Here is a 23,868-nt window from a genome sequence, read left to right as displayed (position 1 = left end):
CACAACGATGTTTAGTTTATGAACTCTTTAACTCGGCATTCAGCTTTAAAACTCTGAGACAGAATCCTTCTTGGCATTATTTGAGAATAGTCCACTCTGTGGCACCTTATCTCTGGGTATCAGCAAGTCTGTCATGAGTGACACTAACCGACCAATTTCCATAACCACTTGTCATGAGCGGGGTCACGACAAGCCAGAGCCTACCTGGCAACACAGGGCACTATGCCGAGGGGGGGGCGGGGGGGGCGGGGAGCATCCGGAACGGGACGCCAGTCAGGCAACCCAAGCAGAGCTCAAACCCCAGACCCACCACACAGCAGGCACTGGCTAAATGTGGTAGGCCCTCCTATGAGTTATACTCATTGTCGAAATAGAGTAAGGGTCAAGTACACAGAATGAAGCCGCTATAGTAAGTTTCTATTTTTAAAGGCCTGTTCTGGTAGACAAGCCCAGGCACGTCTACTGCTTATCCCCACTGTAAAGTATGTAGTCAATCATATAATGCTATGGCTCTCAATATCATATTCAAATTATGCAATCCTTCATCATTAAGATTTGTAGAGAGTTCAAATTAACAAGAAATTATTTTTATCAAGAACAATGCAATAAAATCATCAGTAATAATAATAGTTATAATAATAATAATACACTGTTAACATAATGGGAAGCCAAAAACTTGCATTAAGTTCATTTAATTCAACTATCTAGAATTATTAAACAGAAAAGGGATGCACATTTAAATAAAAGTTAATGATTAATGCCATACATAGAGAACTTTCTAACATACAAAGTTTGTTTTTTTAAAAAAAAAGTTTTACATTGATCATACCACTCTTTATGCTTGTCAATAACAAAGCATTTAAATCCCCACAATCCCTCATACACTGCTGACAGCACCCTACCACCAGCCCATGACCCCGTCTCTGCCAGTAGAGGTCCCAGTTGAGAGCTTGCTAAACTCACAAAGCTGCCTGACAGCCAAAATTGAAGTACAATTGGTCCCTGATTTATAATGGGGTTATGTTCCACGAAACCCATTGGAAATCGAAAATATCATAAGTCGAAAATACATTAATACACTATGGAACATCATAGCCTAGCATACGTGCGATTGCTATTACGGGCTTGCCGCCTTCATGCTGGGCAATCTTGAGTTTCTCCTCAAGAGTAATTGCCCTTCTCTTCTTCTTCCCACCAGTAGCAGCAGACACAGGTGGGCTTTCTGTGACTTTATGGATGTATAAAACACACCTCTGCGTGACAGACTGGGAGATGCGGATTGCTGCCGCTGCCCAGCATCGCGAAAGAATATAGGATCGCATATCACTTGCCTGGGGAAAAAAATCAAAATTCGAAATACAGTTTCCACTGAATGTCTATCGCCAGCTCACCATCATAAAGTCGAAAAATCGTAAGTTGAACCATTGTTAAGTCGAGGAGCATCTGTATACCAAATATTCCCTTGCAGCCTCCATCGCTTTTTTCATTTTGACCAGGGACACCAGCAAACACAATTAGAAGCACTGGAAGATTGGAAGCATTTTATGTAATGAACACAATAGCATTTGGTCCAGTTGAAGCTTATTTCCAGATGGGTATCTTTAGATGAGCGGTTTAACTAGAGATTTCCATAAAAGTAGTTAGCTTCCTAATGAGTACCTAAACTGATATACATCACTCTGTAAACATGTGGATGAGTAAATTGTTTAAATTTCACTCTTGAAAAATTTACATTTGATTTGCACAACAATTCTTATGAATTCCAATATCTGTCTAGTATCTAGACACCCTTCTGGAAGTTATTACACAGTGCTACATGACTGTGCCTGTGATCTATTGCAACCTTTTGATCCTGAGTCGTCGCTCTATGTATGTGGACATATCTGCATTTTCTCAGTGTTGTGTCTCTTTCTGTATGCTCCTGTGACCCCATGCTATTCATAAAACTAATTTTTAAAAAAGTATACATTACACAGCTGCATATATGCTTTTTTATTTTTGAATACATTTACATTTATTCATTTAGCGGACGCTTTTCTCCAAAGCGACGTACATCTCAAAGAAATACAATTTGTGCATTACATTAGGAGAAAGAGAGACATTGTTACAGACATGTGATTCTTAAATAAACTTAGTTTGTTTCTTTCCACTTTATGCACCGATGTTCACCTTACGAGTAGGTGCTTAAAACAAAGAATAGACACCTGATCACCTTCCTACAAAATTTCAGATAATAGATAAATAGATAACATACATGTACACGTTTACTGAGCACTTAAGAGATCAGGGAAAAGTGAATCTGAAAGAGGTGAGTTTTGAAACGCTTCTTAAATTTAGAGAGAGAGATAGCAGTGCTGAGTGAGAGAGGGAGATCATTCTACCCCATTGGAGCCAGAACCAAAGACCTTTGTGCTTTTGATTTTTGACCTCTTTGTGAATGAGACCACCTTAGCCATCCTGTTTTAAGTTGTTCGCTTTTCACAGCATCTGTTGTTTCTGAATCTGATCACTTCTCAGGACATTTGCCTGTTCTTTAAAGAATGACCTCCATTATCAAAAGTTCTTGACAATGTACATTGCTCAGACAATGTCTAAAGCTCATCTGCCTTTGTAATCAGAATATACAAGTCTGCCAAGAATTAAAACATTTTGGTTCCACTATTCACAGTCAGCTCTGCAATGGACTGGCATCCCATCCAGTGCGTACCCTCCCAGCCTTGCACCCAGTTATTCTGGGATAGGCTTGGGATCTCCGCCACCCTCTCCAGGACAAATGGTTAATGAAAATGGACCGATATTCACAGTCACAAACTCTAAATATTTTCCATATTGCTGCATTATAGAAATTCACAATGTGTCTCAGTGTTAATAAATGCAGGACACTTTAATGACTACAGTTCTAGAAATTCCTGACTAACTAATGGGTGCTCCTGTTGTGACCAGTTTGTAGTAGGCAGATTTCATGGCCATGAGCTCATCATGACTTCCTTTTTCAATAACAACCCCTTGGGACATGACAGCTATAATGTCAGCATTTTGGATAGTGGACAATCGGTGCGCAATGACAATGCAGGTGCGGCCCCGTCTGGCCTCATCCAGTGCAGCCTGAACTGTCTGTAGAAGGAAACATTGCATCAGTCACACACACGTCTACAGCAATACACAAGGTTTTATGGTAACTGGTTCTTCATGACATATATACCAAGCAGCTTAATGTGTAAAACAGTGGACTTGAGGCTGAAAGGTTTCAGGCTCAGTTTCTGGAGAAGCCCTACTATTGTACTGTGAGACATAAACCTACTGTTTTCCAATAAAAACATTCATGCACCTAACTTTGTTTAAAGTCAGATACTAAAGAAATTTAAAGGTTATAATTATTTTAGGGGGGCGTGGTGGCACAGCGGGTTTGGCCAGGTTCTGCTCTCTGGGGGTCTGGGGTTTGAGTCCTGTTTGGAGTGCCTTATAATAGACCTGATGTCCCCCTCCCCCTCCAGCCTTGCTCCCCATGTTGCTGGGTTAGGCTCCAGCTCGCCGCGACCCCGCTCGGGACAAGCGGTTTCAGTCTGTGTGTGTATATTATGTTATACTGAAGTGTAGCGTGTTTGCTCTGAGCATGTACTGATATCAAAATCAATCTTTGATCTTTATTTAAAAAAATTAGAAAATTTAGCATAATCTGGGAACCTTTTCACTCTCAGTGTCCAAAGCCGACGTGGCCTCATCCAGGAGAAGGATCTTGGGGTTTTTCACAATGGCCCTGGCGATGGCAATACGCTGCTTCTGTCCACGGGACAGCTGGGAGCCCTGGGCACCAACCTGTGTCTTGTATTTCTGCCAAGGACAGAGAGCCTAGTAACTTTTAAGTGTGGCCACAGTTATTAGCCAGTACATTCCTTCAGAAGGATATGGCCAGCAAGGAATCTTATTACAAAAATCAAGCAACTGATTAAAGCCCTTTCTGGGTAAATAGCTGTTAAAGACTTACATCTGGCAATGACATGACAAAATCATGCAGAAAAGCCTTCTTTGACGCAGAAATAACTTCATCCATGCTAACTTCTCGACTGTTGTCTCCATACTGGATGTTTTCAGCAATGCTGCATTGAAATAGGATAGGTTCTTGGGAGACAATGCCAATCTTGGACCTCAGGAATGGCACATTGACATTCGTAGATGGGTGCCCATCTATCAGCTAAAAGAGACATAAATGTAATATAATAAATCAGAGAACAGTTAAGTGTCACAAACAAAACATTCCTCCACTCTGGGTCTTTCAAATATGTGATGAACCAAAGGCAATCTTCAAAGTCTGACTTATGTCTCCCAAAGCACTGTAAGCTACTGCAGGCTGAGAGGGTGGGGGTTTAGGTCAGCCAAGGTATTTCCAGTGACCACTACATAATCATTTCATGCAGACTACAAGGAGTGAGAGATTAAATATTTCCAGGCTTCTATTCCAGTCATTTTAAATTAGACAAAACAACTATGAATAGCAGAAGAAAACGCTCACCACTCTGCCTTCGTCGGGGTCATAGAACCTCTCCAGCATCTGGACACTAGTGCTCTTACCACAGCCACTGCTGCCCACAAAGGCTAGGGTTTCACCTGGCTTCACTGACACTACAAGGCCATTTAACACTTGGATATCAGGTCTTGTCGGGTACGTGAATTTGCAGTTGATGAACTCCACCTCTCCTTTGAAAGAGTCCTGTATAGAAAAATGCAATTATTTTACATGGAATGAAAATACGTCAGATGCCAGGATCATAAAAAATCTAATTTATTAATTTGCTGTTTAGCTGACACTATTTTCCAATGTGACAGGTTCTTTGGTTCAGAAGTGTTTTGAAAGGTGTCACATTCAGAGGTAACACAGAGACGGACATGTGTTGTTGTGTGTCCAAATGCAGACCAAAAGGGTGATGTTCTTAAAAGCAGGATGAATATATATATATATATATATATATATATATATATATATGTGTGTGTGTATTGTGCAAACAAAGAAAGAACAGGACAAAGTGAGACAAGGAGCATGGAGTGAAGGGATGTGCTAAGTGTTCTCGTAAGGGAAACTGACTGAATACACAGAAACGCAACATGGACCAGGTAGGAACACTGGGACCGGGATGAGAGCGCAGAGGACAGACACAGACAGGACTAGAGTGCTGGACTAGAACACAAATACACTGTGAACAGGACTTCAGAAGTATGTGAGTTGATACGGAACAAGATTCACTATGAGATTGCTAGGAAATGCAGTGAAGAGCTGATCAATAATCTGCAACTAGATGTTTGCCGTCACTCGTTTTATGGTGCTGGGATTTTGGCTTTTATTGAGTTCAGGTGTGCTTGACGTGGCTGAGTGGCTTCGGGGTGACATCCCCTGATTTTACCTCAAGTCTGGTCCTCAGGGATCCTGACAATAGGTTTATACACTAGAGCAGTGGAAAAACACTTTGAAAAGGTAGGGTCACAACAGATCCTTCTCACCCATTTTATGCCCTCTGTCAGGCTGAGGCTTATTTTTGGGACTCTGTCAAGGAGCTTAAAAAGCTGGGCTGCTGCAATTTTGGCCTTGGCGTAACTGGGGGTGAAGGACGAGGCCCTTCCCAGTGCTGTCCCGCTGATCACAACGGCTGAAATCACTCTGTAGAAGCAGGAGCACAGCAAACTTACATGCTAACAGTTATACACAAGGTCACCATAAAAAACAGCAGTTTACATAAATCAATACATCAGTGCATTTAAAGTACACCACAGTCAAGTTCTGGACACAGATTGGGTGGTCATGTCAAGTGCAGTCCACATTTAAGCATGCAGGATCAGGGTTTGCTAAATGAGATTTATGTCTGAGATTTCAGTATGGGTGAAAATAATGTAATTCATTACTTCACAAACACCTTAAATTCTTAAAATTGGAAATTTGGTTATGCCCAGGCTAGTAATTTCATACCAGTTTGCTTCTGAAATGCTTACATCCAGTAGGGGTTTAATTAATATGCCAAACCTACCTGAAAACCATCATGTAATGCAGTCCTTCAGAGGTGACAAGATAAGCACCAAATCGAAAGGAAGCTGCAAAGGCCATGAAAATGACACATTGTGCAAATCCAAAAGAGATGCCGTAAACAATAGCCTTCTTTTTGGCTGCCTGATAAGGGGTTTCCAGCTGTTTCTCATATAAATCCACAAAGACGCTCTCCTTCGCCAGCCCTGCAATGGTCCTGATGTTGGAAAGAGCTTCACTGGAAACCTGTGAGCGGGCAAGAAGATCCAGAGGTGCAGTACAGTGTTCATTGATAACAACGCTGAACAATGTTCTCTGAGCAGAAGTCACGGTAATTAGCAGTGTAGTAGGGCAGCAGTGCTCACCTGCCCAGCTTCCTCCAAGGCTTTCTTGTCTTCATTGGCAAAACCTGTTAGCATTTTTGCCTGGTAGGCCCCCGACAGTCCAATGAGTGGCAGAAAGCAAACCACCAGGAGGCTTAGCTTCCAGCTGAAGTAGAACGCTATAATGAGCGAGGCCCCTATGTTGGTTAAGGAGGAAACGATCATTCCAATCTGTGATCCTGTGGCCTGAGGTGGAGAAAGCAAACCATTTACTCTCCAAACAGAAACTATGACGGAAATCGTGAGCAATTGTCTTTGAAATTCCAAGGAGTGATTCCTTACTAAATTATACAGCTCCACAAAAACCATTTCAGAGCATGGAGAATCTTACCCCTTGAATCATGGATGCATCTGTGGCCAGCCTTGTGGTCAGAGTACCAGGACTGTTTTTGGGGTCATCAAACCAGCCAATCTCTTGCTTCAGCATGGCTTGGAATCCCAGCTTTCTGAGCCTCCGTGTCAACAGCTCCCCAGACTTCCCAAATGCATACCCCTTCAACAACACTCCATGTCAGTTTTCCAAATGAGACACTGGAATGAGTTAGATCACTTTCTTTGCCCCTCTTTCGCCGTGTGTGTTGTGGGCTGGCACACAAACGTTCCTAATGAGCCTACCTGTAAGAACTGTGAGAAGAAGCTCAAAACGGCTACAATGATGAACAATATGCATATGCCATTGATCTGGTTCCTCTGCATGTCCAGATCTTCAGTCGAAAATGCCTGCATTTTCAAGCAGTAAAATATAAATCTATCATAACATACTTCATATTTTAGAAGACTGAGAGCCACTTGAGAAACATGAAGACTCAAATTTCTCACCCCTAGAATGTTGCTGAACAAAACAGCATAGATGGGACTGACAGACCCATTTATTGCTGCGCCCAGGGATCCCAGAAGCATGTAGGGCCATTCAGGCCTGTTATACTTGAGAATACGGGACACTGGTGCTGGTTTTGCTTGCTCCTCTGTACTGTCCCCTGAGTCCTGTTTATTAAAACAACAAACTGACAGCTTAGCTTTTGGTATAATGTGCTATACGGAAGGCAGTGATTTTTTTCTAAAAACTTAAGGACAGGTAGTAAATGGGACAACATAGGCTATAGCCAACTCCATTAAATTTGGTGGGATCAACAAAAAAATCCTTTGACAACACTAAAACCTGTCATATTTTACTGCATTGTACTATGAAATATAAAAATGTTCACTTGTGATGATTACATACTGCTCTCTGCCCACAGGAACTGTACTGAGACTGGCTGCACTGTAACTCTATTGTGATCACTGCTGTCCTTCATACTAAGATACACCACCTTTTCGGCTTCATCTTCTGTCATATTGAAGTTGTTTGGTCCAATTTTGAGTGATGCAGTCAGAGCATGAGGACGGTTTTTAAGGGACAATGTTGACTCTGACCGCAAACGGAGAGAAGACCTTTAAAGAACACAAGCAAGTTCACACTCAAAAATGCACTACAGTTTGGCATTTTACAAATTCATATTAATCTTTTTTGCAATAATATGTTCATTTTGAGCGGGGGGGTGGTGGTGCAGTGGTGCAGTGGGTTGGACCGGGTCCTGCTTTCCGGTGGGTCTGGGGATCGAGTCCTGCTTGGGGCGCCTTGCGACGGACTTGTGTCCCCTCTCCCTCCAGCCTTTCGCCCTGTATTGCCAGGTTGGGCTCCGGCTCCCCGCAACCCCATATGGGACAAGCTGTTCTGAGTGTGTGTTCATCTTGACATTACTATGATGTATTTTATTCCCTGTCATTAAATATTAGCAAATGGCTATTGAAATGTAAGTACATAACATCTGCAGCTTCACCTTAGCTTAGATTTAAAGCTTTTCCTGCTGAAACTGTTAGTCCTCTCAACACATGGCTCCTCAGTGGCATCATTTTGAAGAGCTGGAAGTAAATATGAGGATGACTGATAAATCAGACAGGGAAATCTTTGGTAGAATTAGAAATGAAATGACACAGCATAGACCCACACTGGCCTGCTTCATCGCTGGGTGCATCACTTGATGCATCACTGCTCTGGTTCTGCAGCGTGACCAGGGTGAAGTAAATACCCTTCTTGTCCAGGAGTTCATTGTGTGTGCCCCTTTCCACAGCCTTTCCATGCTCAAAGCCAATGATGACATCAGCATTTCGAATGGTAGACAACCGGTGGGCAATGCTGATGGTTGTTCTGCCAAAGCGAACCTAAACAACCAATGCAGGCCCACATCAATCTCAAAAGGCTGGGTGTACAAAGACCACAAGAGAGTTTTAATGAGTATTAATGTATGCTGGTCACTGCTGCAATCTCTTAAATGTTATATAAATCATCTTTTTTGGAAATTAAAGTATGATATCTACACGCCTTCATAAATGATCTCTGTGACGTGTTAGGGTTTGTAGGTTTTGCTCACTTTGTCAAGAGCCTCCTGCACCACTGCCTCACTCTCATTGTCTAGGGCAGAAGTGGCCATGTCCAACAGCAGGATCTTCGGGTTCCTCACCAGCGCTCGAGCAATGGCAATCCTCTGTTTCTGCCCACCACTCATCTGACCACCTCCCTCCCCAACTAGGGTGTCAAATTTCTGAGATACCAAAGACATCCGATTTTTGTAGCATGTAAAACTGTATGTTCGTGTGTTATAATACATAGTTTCCACAGTTAATATGTTCTACCTGGGGCAAGTCCATGATGAAGTTGTAGGCGTTGGCCTCCTTGGCTGCCTTTACAACATCTTCCATAGAGACTCCTGGTCGCCCAAAGCAGATGTTCTCACCAATTGTTGTGGCGAACAATACAGGCTCCTGCTCCACAATCCCAATCAGGGAGCGAAGCCACTGGATGTTCAGGCTGCGGATATCATGCCCATCCAGGGTCACCTGCATGACAAAAAGCCATGTTGTACAGTACAGCATCCCACATTTATCTCACAGCCATACTGATGTGCACCTTACTTGCATTTTATTATATCTTATTAAATAATTTTTTCAAAGAATAAGAGTGAGTTAAAAAGCTTTTTTTACCATTCCTTCTTTTGGGTCATAAAACCTCTGTATGAGTTGCACAACAGTACTTTTGCCTGAACCGCTGGGTCCAACAAATGCAGTGGTTTCCCCTGATTTAATCAGCATGTTCAATCCATCTAAAATCTAAACAAAAATATTAGGTTTTAAATAAATGTTCCACTGAAGAGACAGAATGCAACACCCAAAAATTAACTCTCAAGCAAGCTCTAAACATCGTGGAGTACCTTAACCTCTGGTCGGGATGGGTAATGGAATGTGACACCATGGAATTCAATATCTCCTTTTACTTTATCTAACTTGTGCCCTTCCTCTGAGAAACAGTTGATTTGTGGCTCCTGGAGATTAACCGATAGGGCAATGTTACAAATGAACAAATGAAAAATTTCACAAAATTTAAGCTTTCACTAAAATTTTGTAAATGAGTCATAAACTCTGAATGCCTTACCCTATCGATGGTGTCAAAAATATTCTTAGCAGCAGCTCTACCAGAAGCAAAAGCCTCCAGGCAGGGTGAGGCCTGTCCCAAGTTCATTGCTGCGATGAGAATCCCGAAGAAAACCTGGAGGCAAAGATGCATGCAGATACAAACACCAACTCACATCTATTTTCCCATCTCATCTCACAGAAATGTACTTAATCACCTCAGCAGTTACTCAATTAGAGTTGAAATGTGAAAACTTTTCAGCATTCAGTAAAGCTCTAGAATGGTCAACAGAACAACACAAATTTATCATGCATCAGTGTGACCTGATGAGTACTGTAGAATTGAGTGTGGTCAACAACTTGGCCAACACTGACAGTACACCAGTACATCTTCAGTATAGTGTACCTGGATGAGGGTTCCAGGAGACAGCTCTTTTGTGTCAAGGACCAGTTTTGCTCCGTACCAAAAAGCCAGAGCATAGCAAAGAAAAATGATGCACCACATGCAGCCTTGAAACGCACCAACAATCACACCCTTCTTGATACCCCAGCTCTGAGCTGTGGCAAGGTTTCTGTCATACCTGTTGAAACATAGAAAGTAATGAGTTTTCCTCTACCTTTGGAGAAAGTAGCATATAGTAGGTATTTATTACCAAATGACTGTTTTCTTCTTTTCACATAGCGCATTCATAGCCCATTCACTCATGTGGACTGCAGTTCCTTCAGCATTTGAAATGAATCCTCTTTCAGTACTATCTAAAGTAAAATCAGTGCAGCTTCCCTCTTAGTCTCCTTATCCTCGCCTCCAAAGGCTGCCACAGTTCTGATAGAGGAGAGCACTTCGTCTGCCACAGCCCCGGCCTTGGCATAGGCCTTAAGTTCTCGACCTGTGAGTCTCGCCACTGCCTGAGCAATACAATAATACATAAAAACTTATGTTCACTTGAAAACAGAAGGCATCTTTCCTTAACACCCATGTCTATATTACAGAGCTGTTTGGCTATTGTGATGCACGTTGATCTAAGATGCTGATTGCATATCCAAGACAAAATATCATGAAAGGGAACCAAATTAGAACCCTTAAATTCTTTGATTCAAAAGAATAATTTTTTTTTAAAAATCTATGTTAAGAATAAACTATTAAGATATACATGGAAATATTTAGTGAAAAGTCTAACTTCTTACCATGGCCATTAACCCAGCAGCAAGCCCAATTAGAGGGCTGACTGCAATGACCACCAGAGTCAGCTTCCATCCTCCAATAAAACCCACCATGAAGCCAAAGACAAAGGTTGAGACCCTTTCAATGAAAATGGACACCTGGTCTGCAATGGCGTTGTTAATCTTGTCGATATCACTGTTGTGAAATTAGAAAAGAGAAATTATTTCCACCTTTTCTGCAGAGGATAAGATACTGTCACAGCTTTCCTGTGTCTACAATGCTCAGTTGTGATATGATGATATTAAAAAGTGAGAATACAAAGAGTAAAAAGGTTTTAAAAAAGTCATTATTTATTTGCGACAGTAAGAAAAACTGCAATATACAATGCCTTCTACATGAGACAGGTAACACATTCCCATGAATATAATTTGTTAAGAAATACACCTGTACAAAGCTTCTGGATGATAAAACAGTATTTATTCCTTTCATATTCCTACTACATGCCTAAAGAGTGAATAAAGAGTTCAATACAAACTCTGATATTCTGGTGTTTAGCTCTCCAACGGAGGTGCAGTCAAACCACCCAATTTCCATGCACATTATCTTTCGAAAGTATGTTTTCCTCATCCTCTGTACCTGCCTTGCAGCAGCTGACACCCAAAGAGCGATCTGAAATGAAGAAGTTGGCAAATAACTCAGGCAACTTAAGTGAAAGCACAATGAACTAATAGAGGTAAACAGCTTGGAAGAAAGAAAGATGTTCAGATGTAGTACACAGATACTGTATGTAGGAATGGAGGACTGGGCGCATGAGGCATGCCACCTGTACAAAATCCAGTTTTACTATTATTGTGGGCACTCTCATTTCAAGAAAATAAATAATTCATAATTCCACCAAAGAAAAGTTAAAAATGTATATAATTGCACAGCAAACAAAAATGTTGCCACTTATAGTTTTTTGACAGGATGAAAAACGTTTTTTAAATTGTACAGAAATTGTTATTCAGGTTTTATGCGCCCAGAAAGTTAGAAACATTTTAAACTTTTTGACTGTTTTTCTGATGAACTATCATAAAACATTATCTTTTGAAACTTTTCTCAATACATCTAACACCAGCTCCAATGACAAGTCTTTAAAGATCTTCCTAGTCACTTGCAGTATACCTAAAATTTTTCTTTTATGGAAAGATGTCACTTACTTGAAAGTAACTAACAACTAAGACTCCTAGCCCAATGCCAAGATAGTAATAGGCAAACATGGTCATTTCAGCCCCAATGTCCACACTGTTGAAAAAAATAAATATATATGATTTCATAAAAAGTCATGTTAACAAACATGGTGCAATACTATAATTCACAATGAATCACAATGAATTTTTACATAGCTTAAAAATGTTGAATTTTGTGAGCAAATCTCAGTATTCACATACCCACAAGCCAGTGTGCTGTTGTCAGCCTGCTGAAAGACAGAGCCATTGATCCAGCTGATGGTTTGGTTGATGCAGGTCTTATTGGGATCTGTCAGTTGTTGGACCTCCATTTCGTAGGCCACAAAGGTGTTGGTCATCAGGCCATAGACAAGGAGCATGAGAGGGGTTGCAGCCCCGTGGATGAGAGCACATACTCCACCCACCACCATCATCAAGATATCTTTTCCTGTTGCAAATCGAAACTGTGTGGTACAGAGATCACACAACATCGGGGCTTAAAGTCTGGTGTGACAGACAGACATCAGCCACCTGGAACACACCTTTCAAAATGGCTTGACTATACAGGGGAAAACTGATCACAATATTGTTAAGTCAACAATAATGAAAAAGAAGATTACATAATATAGTTGACTGGATTTAATATTCTAGATTCAGTCAGGTAGGTAAAAAGTTCTATTTTTCTCACAGAACATACTTCAGTGTCACTATGTACTGAAGTGCATGTGGAAATCATGACCAATAAAATAAAAGTGTAAAATGTCCATATTTGTTCATTTTGTACTAAAAACTTTCTTTCCTGTTCATTTGTACATAATTTTATATAGCTGCATCATTTTTGTTGACCTGTCATTAATTTCAATCATTCATTATATCATTGTTTATGAGCTGAAATAATTACAGCACATCAAAACTGAAAAATGGAAGAAGGAATATATGTAATGTGTATTTTGGACTTTAAAAAGTGTGTAAATTGTGCATAGTTTTAATGACTGATGGTATTTACCAACTCATAAAATGCAACACTGAAGTTTTTTTCTTCCTTATTTTCACTCCTACAGTCAAAAAATATTAGAAATATACAATGAATTCAGATGTGACAGCGATATAAAAAATGACAAAATGAGGTAAATAACAGGCTTACGGTAACATTTACCAATCATTTTTACAAGTAGAAACCAAACTCACCTCTTTTCATTGTCTGAATAATCTGAAAAATATTTAAAACCCAATTAGGAAAAAAACTGCATAGCTTTCAATTACTTTATCATTCAGCACATTTTTTGTATTCAGCAACAGGTAGGTTGAATTTGCTGCTCAAGACAACAGTTCTCACTGGTACAAACCATACCTACATGTGTACCACATTACCTTCACTTAGCTGGGATGCTTGGCCTGTGTCATCTTCTACAGAGTTTAAATCAGACTTCTTCATATCTGTGAATCTAGGACTGCACTTCTACAAAAGAAAAAGAAAAAAGAAAACAATTATTTTGACTGATTTACTGAGCTGAGAAAAACAATGCATGTTTATTTAAGAAAGAACATCATCATCAGTACCTATGTGGCCGTGAAACACGGCTTCCTTTGGAGATGCCAGTAAACTACTAAAACAACAACATACTACACACACACACACACACATTTTCAGAACTGCTTGTCCCTTACGGGGTCACAGGGAACCGGAGCCTACCCGGCAACACAGGGCGTAAGGCCGGAGGGGGAAGGGGACACACCCAGGACAGGACGCCAGTCTGCCGCAAGGCACCCCAAGCGGGACTTGAACCCCAGACCCACCGAAGAGCAGGACTGCGGTCCAACCCACTGCGCCACCGCACCCCCCTGCTTCAGACCAGTATCAGTAATTTCTGCGCTAAATATCAGACTTGACTATCAGAGTTCCATTTTTTTCCTGTGCCGTCTTCCGTCCAGCCCTGAACGGTCCTAAATTGTTTCGCAATCTCTGGCATCTTCCACACTTCCCCACGGAGCCACTTCATCCTCTTCTCTGACACAGAAAGCAGCTTTGTGATTGTTTCCACTTTGCTCTTATGGATAATCTTGTTCCATCCCCTGCCATTACCCAGGAAGAAATGAGTGAAAATCCTCCGTTTCCTCCTTGGAATGTCTTTCATTTTGTTTAAGTAACTTCCTTTAAGGTATTCAACAGCTGACATAACAATTCCATACTTGTTTTCTCTATCTTGCACGTTGTCTTCTTCTTCTGGCCAGAAAAGCAATGTTACAAGGAACAGAGCGCTGGACAGACATTTTGTTCTCTCACTTGGGAATTGCTGGCAGAGATGCCTAAGGTCATGAAGAGATGCAAGCTACAACATGGAAAACATGTTAGCAACATGTGATGGATTGATTGACCCCCAGAAAACAACTGAAAAACAATTTATCAACTTTGGTAAAGTACGTATTGTAACGACCTGCGTTACTGTTCTCAGTGGGAAGAGTGTTTATTGTAATTTGTTCGATTTGGGTGATGTCCAGGGAATATAAGGGGGTGTTTGCGTCTGCCAAGGGGAGAAAGAGGAGAGAGCCTGGGGGCGCTAAGCAGGCTGGGAAGGGTGGCTAGACGCGCAGGTCCTGGAGGAAACGGGGTCCTCGGACCGAGAGCATTATTTCCCTGTACGTCAGTGTTCTAATAAAACGTTTGAAAGGAACGCTGCCTCTGCGCCCTTCTTCGCCCCATCCAAACCGACGGCGCTGCGAGCCACAATATCATCAAACAAATTTTTCATTATAGGTCCAAGATCGGTATGTATCAAACTAAAATGGACATACCGTAGGAAGAAATGAAAGCTTAACAAAAGTGCACTGAAGGCCTTATGTTGTGGAAGTTGAATGCAATCTCTGAAACAAAGTCTCTTGAAACTCAAGTTCACCACAAGTTTTTCCGTTGAAATGATCTTTGAACAAACATGAGTTGCTTAAAAAGTACTGTGACATTTACATTATATGCACAGACTTAATAATATAAATGCACTGAGTACAAACTGCTTACACACACATTTTCTGAACCGCTTGCCCCCTTCGGGGTCGCAGGGAGCCAGAGCCTAACCTGGCAACAGAGGGTGTAAGGCTGGAGGGGGAGGGGACACACCCAGGACAGGACACCAGTCTGTCACAAGGCACCCCAAGCAGGACTCGAACCCCAGACCCACCGGAGAGCAGGACCCGGTCCAACCCACTGCACCACTGCGCCCCCATGAACTGCTTATTCAGGAATTATTTGTGATATCTAGGTTAGGCAATTTTTACCCACAAAATGCATGTCTTTAATACTGCCCGGACGATTGCAGCGACAGCGGTGGTTAAATGCCATTGACCCTGACCCTCAAGAAGCCTACGACTGAGAGAAGATAATGACACCTTGCGTTGTCAGAAATGCTTCTGACGAATCTTCTCTTCCCTTGAAAACTCTGGTGCAAAATTTATACTTGCTCTAGCTTGAAAATGGAAAATAAAAGAAACCTCATGGATCAGAGGTTTTTCCTCCCTTGCCTTTCAGTTGGTAGTTTCTTTCGTTCCTTTTCCTCCGTGGCCAGTTGGCTCACTAATAGCTTTAACAACTGACATAGTTCTTACAATAATTTCATGTATAGCTGACCTTTTACTTTATTTGCCTTAAGTCTCCCGATCCTTTAGTCAGCACTCTGTTTCACTGGCGTGAGAAAAGCACTCCATAAAAATAAATTGAATTGATTAGAACTGTATTTATGTCTGAAACAGCACTATTTGAGAAGCTGAATATTACGTGAAGCAGTGGACAAGTATGTATATACTGTATGTTTACCAGATGATTTAAGTAAAAATTTAAAAATCGGAAAAATGACAGACATCTCCTGGTCATTAATACAAGTCCAGAAAAAATGTCTTCACTTAGCACTGCTGAGCTACAGAACACGCTTGCATATCAGAAAAACAGAAAGGCTAAATGTTACGAGAAAAGCAAACAGTAGATATACATGAAGTTGTAAAGCAGTGATAGCCAGTAGAGTAAGTGACTGGGAACATTTCCATATAAATGTATTTGTGTAGATTCAGGATAAGCAAAGTTTATAGTTACAAATGTCAGCGAATCAACAGTTATGTAGATACAAGTAAAGTTTTGTAAACAGCAAATTAATCTCAATATGTTTTCTTTTATAAATGTAATTACCATGACACGTTCTATACCCCTGCTGTTGTCACTAGTTTTAAATGTTTTAACTTGTAAAATACAAATGTTACTGTTACAATTATTCATAGCACAGTTTTGACAGATTCTGGTTATACTCATACATATGCATTACACACAAGGGCCAAATAGTGATACCATGGCATCATAAGCAAAATTATATTATAACAATAAATACTAGTGACTACACCTTAAATGTATTATCTGTTGATTGCAGTAACGAACCAATGAACATTGTGAGTATATGTCATATGTATACACTTTTATTATTACTCAATAAAAATAAACACTCAAATTAATAATTTGAACAACTGTCTTAGTAACAAAAGAGATTGTTTACAGTGTCTTCTTTTTACTAGCATTCAGACGTAGAGTCGGAAAAAATCAAAAGACACTATACCTTTTTTATTCTTTTAATCCTCTTCCTTTCACCAGCAGCCCCTTTGCCTCAAGAACTAATTTATAATTTACCTGCGTCTTTTATTGTTGATTTAGTCTGTGTCCCTCTTATCTCGTTCCCTATTCAACAGATAAAATTCCTAGTGTTTTTCTTGTAATAAAATTATATGGCCCTTAAACTTAACAGATGTAGCTACTCATCCAACAGGTAATAAGTTAATGCATAGAATGAGATTCATTGATTTGAGTTATTTAACCAGAGGGGTCAGTTTACAGGTGAGTTCTATATCCCAATCTGAAACAATAAATAAACATTTGTCATAACACTAACATAACACCTTTTTGCAGTGTTTTTTTTGCCCAGGGAAATAGGTAAATACACACACAGACACACACACAGCGTCGGAAACCACTCATCCCAAGCAGGGTCACGGCGAACTGGACCTAACCCGGCAACACAGGGCGCAAGGCCAGCGAGGGAGGGGACGCACCCAGGACGGGACGCCAGTCCATCACAAGGCACCCCAAGCAGGACTCAAACCTCAGACCCACCGGAGAGCCAGACGTGGCCAGACCCGCTGCACCACAACACCCCAATAGGTAAATAATCAACATAAAATAAACTTCCAGAAATATCTGTGTACTGAAACTGCTGACCGTTGTATTGGATATGACACACACACAAACACACACACACACAATGTGTACAACCGCTTATAATGAGCGGGGTCACGGCAAACTGGAGCCTAACCCAGTAACACAAGGTGCAGGGCTGGGGGGGGGGATGGACACCCAGGACAGGACATCAGTCTGTCACAAGGCACCGAAGCAGCACTCAAATCTCAGACCCGCCAGAGAGCAGGCACAGGGAAAACTTTCAGTTAGGATATATATTCCCTTTATTTGTACAATATTCTATCAGTTAAACTACATGAAAAAACTGGAATAATGACACTGAAGTAAGACAAAAATAACTAGTCATCCATACCTGCTGAATTAGTTTATAACTGTGATTCCAAAAATAGGACATTAAATGAATGTGCATCACAGATGGTTTGAAAATAGGTATTTTGCAACGTCCACATTTTTTATTTGATTTTACATTTGTTCATTTAGCTGACATTTTTCTCCAGAGTGATTTACAATGTTAATCTATTTACAATTATTTACCCATTTGTACAGCCAGCTAATTTTACTGGAGCAATTTTGGGTAAGTGCCTTGCTCAAGAGTACTAGAGCCAAAGGTGAAATTTAAACCCGCAACCTGTATAGCGGTTAGGCAGCAGCTCTAACTACTACATTACCAGCTGCCCAACACATTCATGTTGTTCAGAATTCGTTTCCTTTAAATAATGCAGTTTAGAGGGCAAAATTTGAGCAAAAAAAAAAACTTCACAAAAAATATTTCAGACAGATTATTCCCTGGAAAGTTAAACTTTTCATTTTTTATTTTAATTTATGCTCATTTACTAATTACATAGTTTGGAACCAAATAAAGTTGTTTCCTGTGGTGTGAAAGTTGCATTTCATGTCCCGCTTCTGCCGCTGCTCTAGTAACTTTGAGCAAGGTAATCACTGTGAATTCCTCCAGTAAAAATAGTCAGATATAAATGAGGAAAAATAACTTATCAATTATCAATTGCTATGGACAGTAGGATACTCTGCCTCACCAAAGACAGACACGCGTAAAGACAGAGACATCGCAGAGGTCAAGCAAACAAGACTGTGTCAACTGGTAGGTCATGTGATGTACAGTTGTTATTTTTGGTGCTGTGACACAAACCTGCAAGGCTATTTAAATCTGCATCTAAAGCTAAGCAGGAAACATGCATCCTACTAACTGAATCAATTAAAATTCACACACATTTCTGAACCGCTTGTCCCTTACGGGGTCACGGGGAACCGGAGCCTAACCCGGTAACACAGGGCGTAAGGCCGGAGGGGGAGGGGACACACCCAGGACGGGACGCCAGTCCGTCGCAAGACACCCCAAGCGGGACTCAAACCCCAGGCCCACCGGACAGCAGGACCCGGTCCAACCCACTGCGCCACTACGCCAGCGTGCCCATCTCATTTAAAATTCCAGAAGGAAAATTAAAATTGTCCATTCAAACAGGGCATTGTCATTAAAATATTAAAAGCTTTCATACCTGTTCTTTTTTGCAGATTCAGCATTGGCACTTCTCGCTGCACTCCTGCTCACGTTGCCTTGTTTCGCTGTAGGCCTCTGGAGCAGCACTTTGCCATAGGCCACCTTTTATTTAATTCCCTTTGTCTACACAGTAGGTGCTTTGGTGCATCGGCTTGGCGAGCTCTGCCTCTTATATTTTCATTGGACTGACATCCTCTTATGGGAAGATCAAGGCAGTCTTTTTTAGGCGCTGCAGCATGTTGGATCACGTCCCATGGCAACCCAGTCGTGGAATTCATTTCCTGATGTATAAACATTCACCACAGCAGGTGCCATTCTTTTCAGGAGAAGGCCTTGTAGTTTCTGCTATTGGAAGATTTACCAAGAATAGAAATCTGCTTTCTTTGATGTGGATTAATGCATGAATTTGTAGACATAAGGCTGTTTTCCATCTATCGGTTTCATTAAGTTTTCTTCAAAGTTGTCCGCAAGAAATTGTCTTCATGGTACTTGATACAATAGTACTTGAGTGAATATATTGCATCATACTTTGACAAACACTAGAAAAGTCTTTGACAGAGGGAAGAGGTATATGTTTCAAAATAGGTGTTTCAAAATAACCGATGTATACACATATATGTTTATAGATGAACAATCTACATACGGTACAGTAGATGTTCAAATGGCATTCAAAAATCAATGATTTGGGAAAAAGAAAGCATTTTATTTTTTCTGTGTACTAAAGCTATATACAATAGCAGAGCCAGTATACTGTAGAAATATAGCCAAAAGCAGAATAAATAAGAGTTTGTTAATTCTGTCAAGCCTTTGACAAGTTTTCTCTTGCGGTGAGAGTTCAGACTGACATCTCTTGTAGACGGTATTGCACTGCAAGAAAATATTTTCACGGGTCTAAACTTTGTGGGAAAAAAGGACAGGTATGAATCAGGTCTGATAGTTCATTTGTGCCCATATTTGACTTTTCAGGTAGAAGCATACAGAATTATAAAAAACTGAAATAATTCACAGGGGAGGGGGTGTGGTGGTGCAGTGGGTTGGACCAGGTCCTGCTCTCCGGTGGGTCTTGGGTTCGAGTCCCGCTTGGGGTGCCTTGCGACGGACTGGCGTCCCCTCCCCCTCCAGCCTTATGCCCTGTGTTGCCGGGTAGGCTCCGGTTCTCCGCGACCCTGTATGGGACAAGCAGTTCAGAAAGTGTATGTGTGTGTAATTCACAGGGCAATATTGGAGCATTCGGTCAGAGACACTCAGTAAAAAGGAAAAATTCTCTTACATATAAAAAATCCTTCAAGTACAATAAATTCACGTATTCAGTTACACTTTTCAAATAAATACGAAACAAATAAAAGAGTGATCTCTTGCATTACTATTAACATTATTATTAACCATTATTAAGTCCATGCCTTTATCGAAAACAACTTAACCATGTACACATTGCATAACAATTCATTACCCCCACTGCTACGCTACTAAATGTCTCATAATAAACAGGCGCAACAGACACAAAGTAACACTAACTAAGAAACAAATAAATGAAAAAAGGCAGTGTGGTATTTACATTTACGTTTATTTATTTAGCAGACACTTTTCTCCAAAGCGACTTCCAATCCATACAATGTAGTGTTATGAGCCCACACACCTTATTTACCAAGGTGACTTACACTGCTGGATAGACTCGTCCATACATCCGTATGTCACACCAAAGTGGCATCACAGGGGGGAGGAGGGACAGCTTAATGAAGAGCTGAATAGTCATACTTTCTGAACTGTGCAGGTGACTAATTCCTGAGGACAACCCATGCACTGAATTCTTTAGCTTTAAAGGTATGTTTAGTGTTGTCAAAAAGGAATGAATCCAAGCATTTCAAGTATGTCCCATCTGTGGTGTACCCTGCCAAGCCTAGTGCCCTATTCTGGAATAGGCTCTGGATCTCTGTGACCCTGTGTTAGAACAAGCAGTTACCAACAATTTGGGACTTCAGATGAAGTATCTCTAAGAAGATTCAGAAAGATGCATATGATAAATAAATATAGTTACTAAGAAGACTACATATATATTCTAAGTTATACTTTTTATGGTTTTGCTGATTTGTTCACCTAATCGCAGACGTGTTGCAAACCACCAGCTTTCTGTTCCACTAATCAGCATCTGCTAGTCCACCAATTCAATCTAGAGAAAGGGTTTAATGACCTCAAGGCTATTGCCCTAAAGCACATCAGTCACACTTAGTTATAGCAATAATCATAAATTATTTTTGCACACCTTTTTTCACTGCCATTTTCCATCTGTAATGGAATTTCAAAAAACGTATTAATTAAAATGTTATGCTATGGTCAAATAATCAAAATTTGATCAATTAATCAATAAATGATCAAGAACTTGATCATTTTCATTACAGGCATGATAATTATATGTAAATTTCCTTTGAAATATGTTTACTCAAGAGCTAGAGGAGACAGACCAGAATGATTCAGCTTAAAGTTTTAATCAACATAGATAAGTTTATCTCCACTCTTCCCTTATCAAGAAACAAGCAACAGCCAAACAGCAGTATGAGTCAGAACTGGGAAACAGGTCTTAACTTTAAACTGCCAAATCATTTTCTATAAAACCTTTAATTTTGTATTGATTCCGTCTCTTTGTTCAAAGCAGGGAAAAATGAAGGAGATTCACTGCAGCAAATTTTTGTTGCAAGCAAATGGAAACAAGAAGCCTTAAGGCTGCTATGTGCCGTCCCCTCATCTATGGGGATTTCGACATGGTCAACCAAGAAAGTACACATGATATGTACTCACAAGACCCAATAACGGAGAGAATCAAAGTAAACAAAAGTGTCTTCATAATCATTAACTGAGAAAAGAATCAATATCTCAAAAACAACAAACTGGGAATACTATTTGTGGGTCAATGCTCTCTCGGTCAGTAACTGTATTTCAGAGAAGAATTTGTACCTTCCGATTTATCATGTATTAATTCCCTCCATAGACAGCGCTGAAATCCCTGATACGAAGTCCTACAACAATTGGACAAAGAGTGTTTGAGAACGGGGGGGTGCGGTGGCGCAGTGGGTTGGACCACAGTCCTCCTCTCCGGTGGGTCTGGGGTTTGAGTCCCGCTTGGGGTGCCTTGCGACGGACTGGCGTCCCGTCCTGGGTGTGTCCCCTCCCCCTCCGGCCTTACGCCCTGTGTTACCGGGTTAGGCTCCGGTTCCCCGTGACCCCGTAAGGGACAAGCGGTTCTGAAAATGTGTGTGTGTGTGTGTTTGAGAACGCCATGTCCCATTGTCCAGCATGTCTAATCTCACCCTCTCCAGAGAATATCAGTTAGTAGGGAGTGAACTTCCCTTGGAGCCATTCCCAGCTATACAAAAGACTGACGCAAATTCCCTTTTAAGTTTTCAAGTATGAAACACAACTAGCAAATATTGTTATTGCTAAGCAGTTAAATCAGCAGGCGACTCGCGATTTCAAATAAATTCAACAAATTCAAATAAATAACGAAACTACTGCAGAAATTCATTTGTAACAGAATGTGGGGACAGCCTGTAGCCTGCCTTTGGGCCCAAAGGTCGCAGGTTCGAGCCTCACCTCCAGCTGTAGTACCCTTAAGCAAGGTACTTACCCTCAATTGCTCCAGTAAAATTACACGGCTGTATAAATGGGTAAATAATTGTAACCTTAACATTGTAAGTCGCTTTGGAGAAAAGCGTCAGCTAAATGAATAAATGGAAATGTGTTGACAATCGTATGTATTCAAAAAGATATGCAGAATACACTGCACAGAGTCAAAATGTGAAGTTACTGTATATGTGCGCTGAAGTTTTCTCAGTATCTTGTTCATTATTGATCATTTTTTAAGGAACTGACCATGGCAACTATGTCAAAAGTGACTCATGAGCAACTTTACAACTGTTTACACAGTTAACTGTAGTGTATTTTTAGTGTGGTAATTCAGGGTCAGTACATGAAGTAAGTAAGGGCTGTGCAACAGGGCATCTTCACATTAGAAGGGCGTCACTGCGAACACTGAACTACGTCCTATTTCTTGAAGGAAGTAAGTGAGGCGAATGCCTTGAGGTCAAAATCCACTCCATGTGCTAAAATGAAAAGAAGTGACATTTCACCTACCCGTGGTAACGTATGAGGCGGTTACTATAAATTATTTATTGCTCTTTGCTGCCACCTACTGGACCATTCGACTGTGCTCTGCGAGCAGTAATGCACGATTGCTGCCGAGACGGAGCCGACCGAGAGCGCCCACTCGCGTGGTTTCCAAGGCAGTTCAAGGGAGGAACAGAGACGGGTTGCCAAATCCTTCCTCTGTGTGGTGATCAGTTGTTGTTTCTGTTATTACTTATAGAGGGCAGATGTGTTCGGTAAGTACAGGAAGGATACTGAGGCAGCAAGGAAGCGGATTTAGCGGAGATACTAAAAAGCACATGGTTGTGAAAACCCAGCGTGAACATTAAACGAGGCTACGTGCCAGTTAACAAAATCATTCTCAGTGTGCTTATTGAGTAAACACAACACTCTGCAGTGCATGGTGGGGAAGGCAAGCACAGGGAGAAAGACAGCAAACAGGACTCGAGCCTCAGACCGGCTACCCACGGCACCGGTCAAGCCCGCTGGGCCACCGGACTCCCCCCCCTTTATGACACACACACACACATTTTCAGAACCGCCTGTCCCATATGGGGTCGCGGGGAACCGGAGCCCACCCGGCAACACAGGGCGTAAGGCCAGAGGGGGAGGGGACACACCCAGGACGGGACGCCAGTCCGTCGCAAGTGACCCCAAGCGGGACTCGAACCCCAGACCCACCAGAAAGCAGGACCGTGGTCCAACCCACTGCGCCACTGCGCCACCGCGCCACCGCGCCCCCTTCCCTTTATGACATGATTAACAAAATTATAATAACGAC

General features: G+C 41.3%; 1 protein-coding gene across 3 annotated transcripts; it reads right to left on the bottom strand.

The window, feature by feature from the left end:
- Positions 1–2,133: 2,133 nt before the first annotated feature.
- Positions 2,134–19,102, bottom strand: abcb11a (ATP-binding cassette, sub-family B (MDR/TAP), member 11a). 3 transcript variants are annotated; one of them, XM_018741658.1, is made up of 28 exons: positions 18,949–19,102; positions 13,582–13,669; positions 13,399–13,420; positions 13,217–13,265; positions 12,433–12,674; positions 12,202–12,286; positions 11,538–11,671; positions 11,026–11,197; positions 10,622–10,746; positions 10,247–10,421; positions 9,863–9,976; positions 9,642–9,752; positions 9,415–9,540; positions 9,067–9,270; positions 8,805–8,975; positions 8,382–8,595; positions 8,214–8,295; positions 7,704–7,824; positions 7,213–7,377; positions 7,009–7,113; positions 6,725–6,886; positions 6,376–6,579; positions 6,015–6,256; positions 5,494–5,650; positions 4,511–4,708; positions 3,986–4,192; positions 3,685–3,831; positions 2,134–3,114 (listed from the first exon to the last, which is right to left on the bottom strand). In XM_018741658.1, exons 2-28 carry the CDS (start codon positions 13,643–13,645, stop codon positions 2,914–2,916), a joined length of 3,999 nt encoding a protein of 1,332 aa, XP_018597174.1. In that variant the 5' UTR covers positions 13,646–13,669; positions 18,949–19,102; the 3' UTR covers positions 2,134–2,913. The 3 variants fall into 3 exon arrangements, with proteins under 3 accessions (XP_018597174.1, XP_018597175.1, XP_018597177.1); XM_018741659.1 differs by having other exon boundaries at positions 2,914–3,114; positions 8,388–8,595; XM_018741661.1 differs by lacking the exons at positions 13,217–13,265; positions 18,949–19,102 and having other exon boundaries at positions 2,914–3,114; positions 13,582–13,596.
- Positions 19,103–23,868: the final 4,766 nt, after the last annotated feature.

The sequence above is a fragment of the Scleropages formosus genome, chromosome 12, assembly GCF_900964775.1.
Source record: "Scleropages formosus chromosome 12, fSclFor1.1, whole genome shotgun sequence".
In the NCBI taxonomy this organism is placed as follows: domain Eukaryota; kingdom Metazoa; phylum Chordata; class Actinopteri; order Osteoglossiformes; family Osteoglossidae; genus Scleropages; species Scleropages formosus.
This window is presented reverse-complemented; position numbering and strand designations above follow the sequence as displayed.

What these genes read in the sequence shown, in the direction of transcription:
- abcb11a (XM_018741658.1), bottom strand. Translation starts at nt 13,645, where the DNA reads ATGAAGAAGTCTGATTTAAACTCTGTAGAAGATGACACAGGCCAAGCA. An exon ending in AGCTTTAAATCTAAGCTAAG is followed by an intron (nt 7,825 to 8,213) that starts GTGAAGCTGCAG and finishes TGTTCTTTAAAG; the next exon opens with GTCTTCTCTCCGTTTGCGGT. An exon ending in TTGTCATGTCATTGCCAGAT is followed by an intron (nt 3,832 to 3,985) that starts GTAAGTCTTTAA and finishes TGTCCTTGGCAG; the next exon opens with AAATACAAGACACAGGTTGG.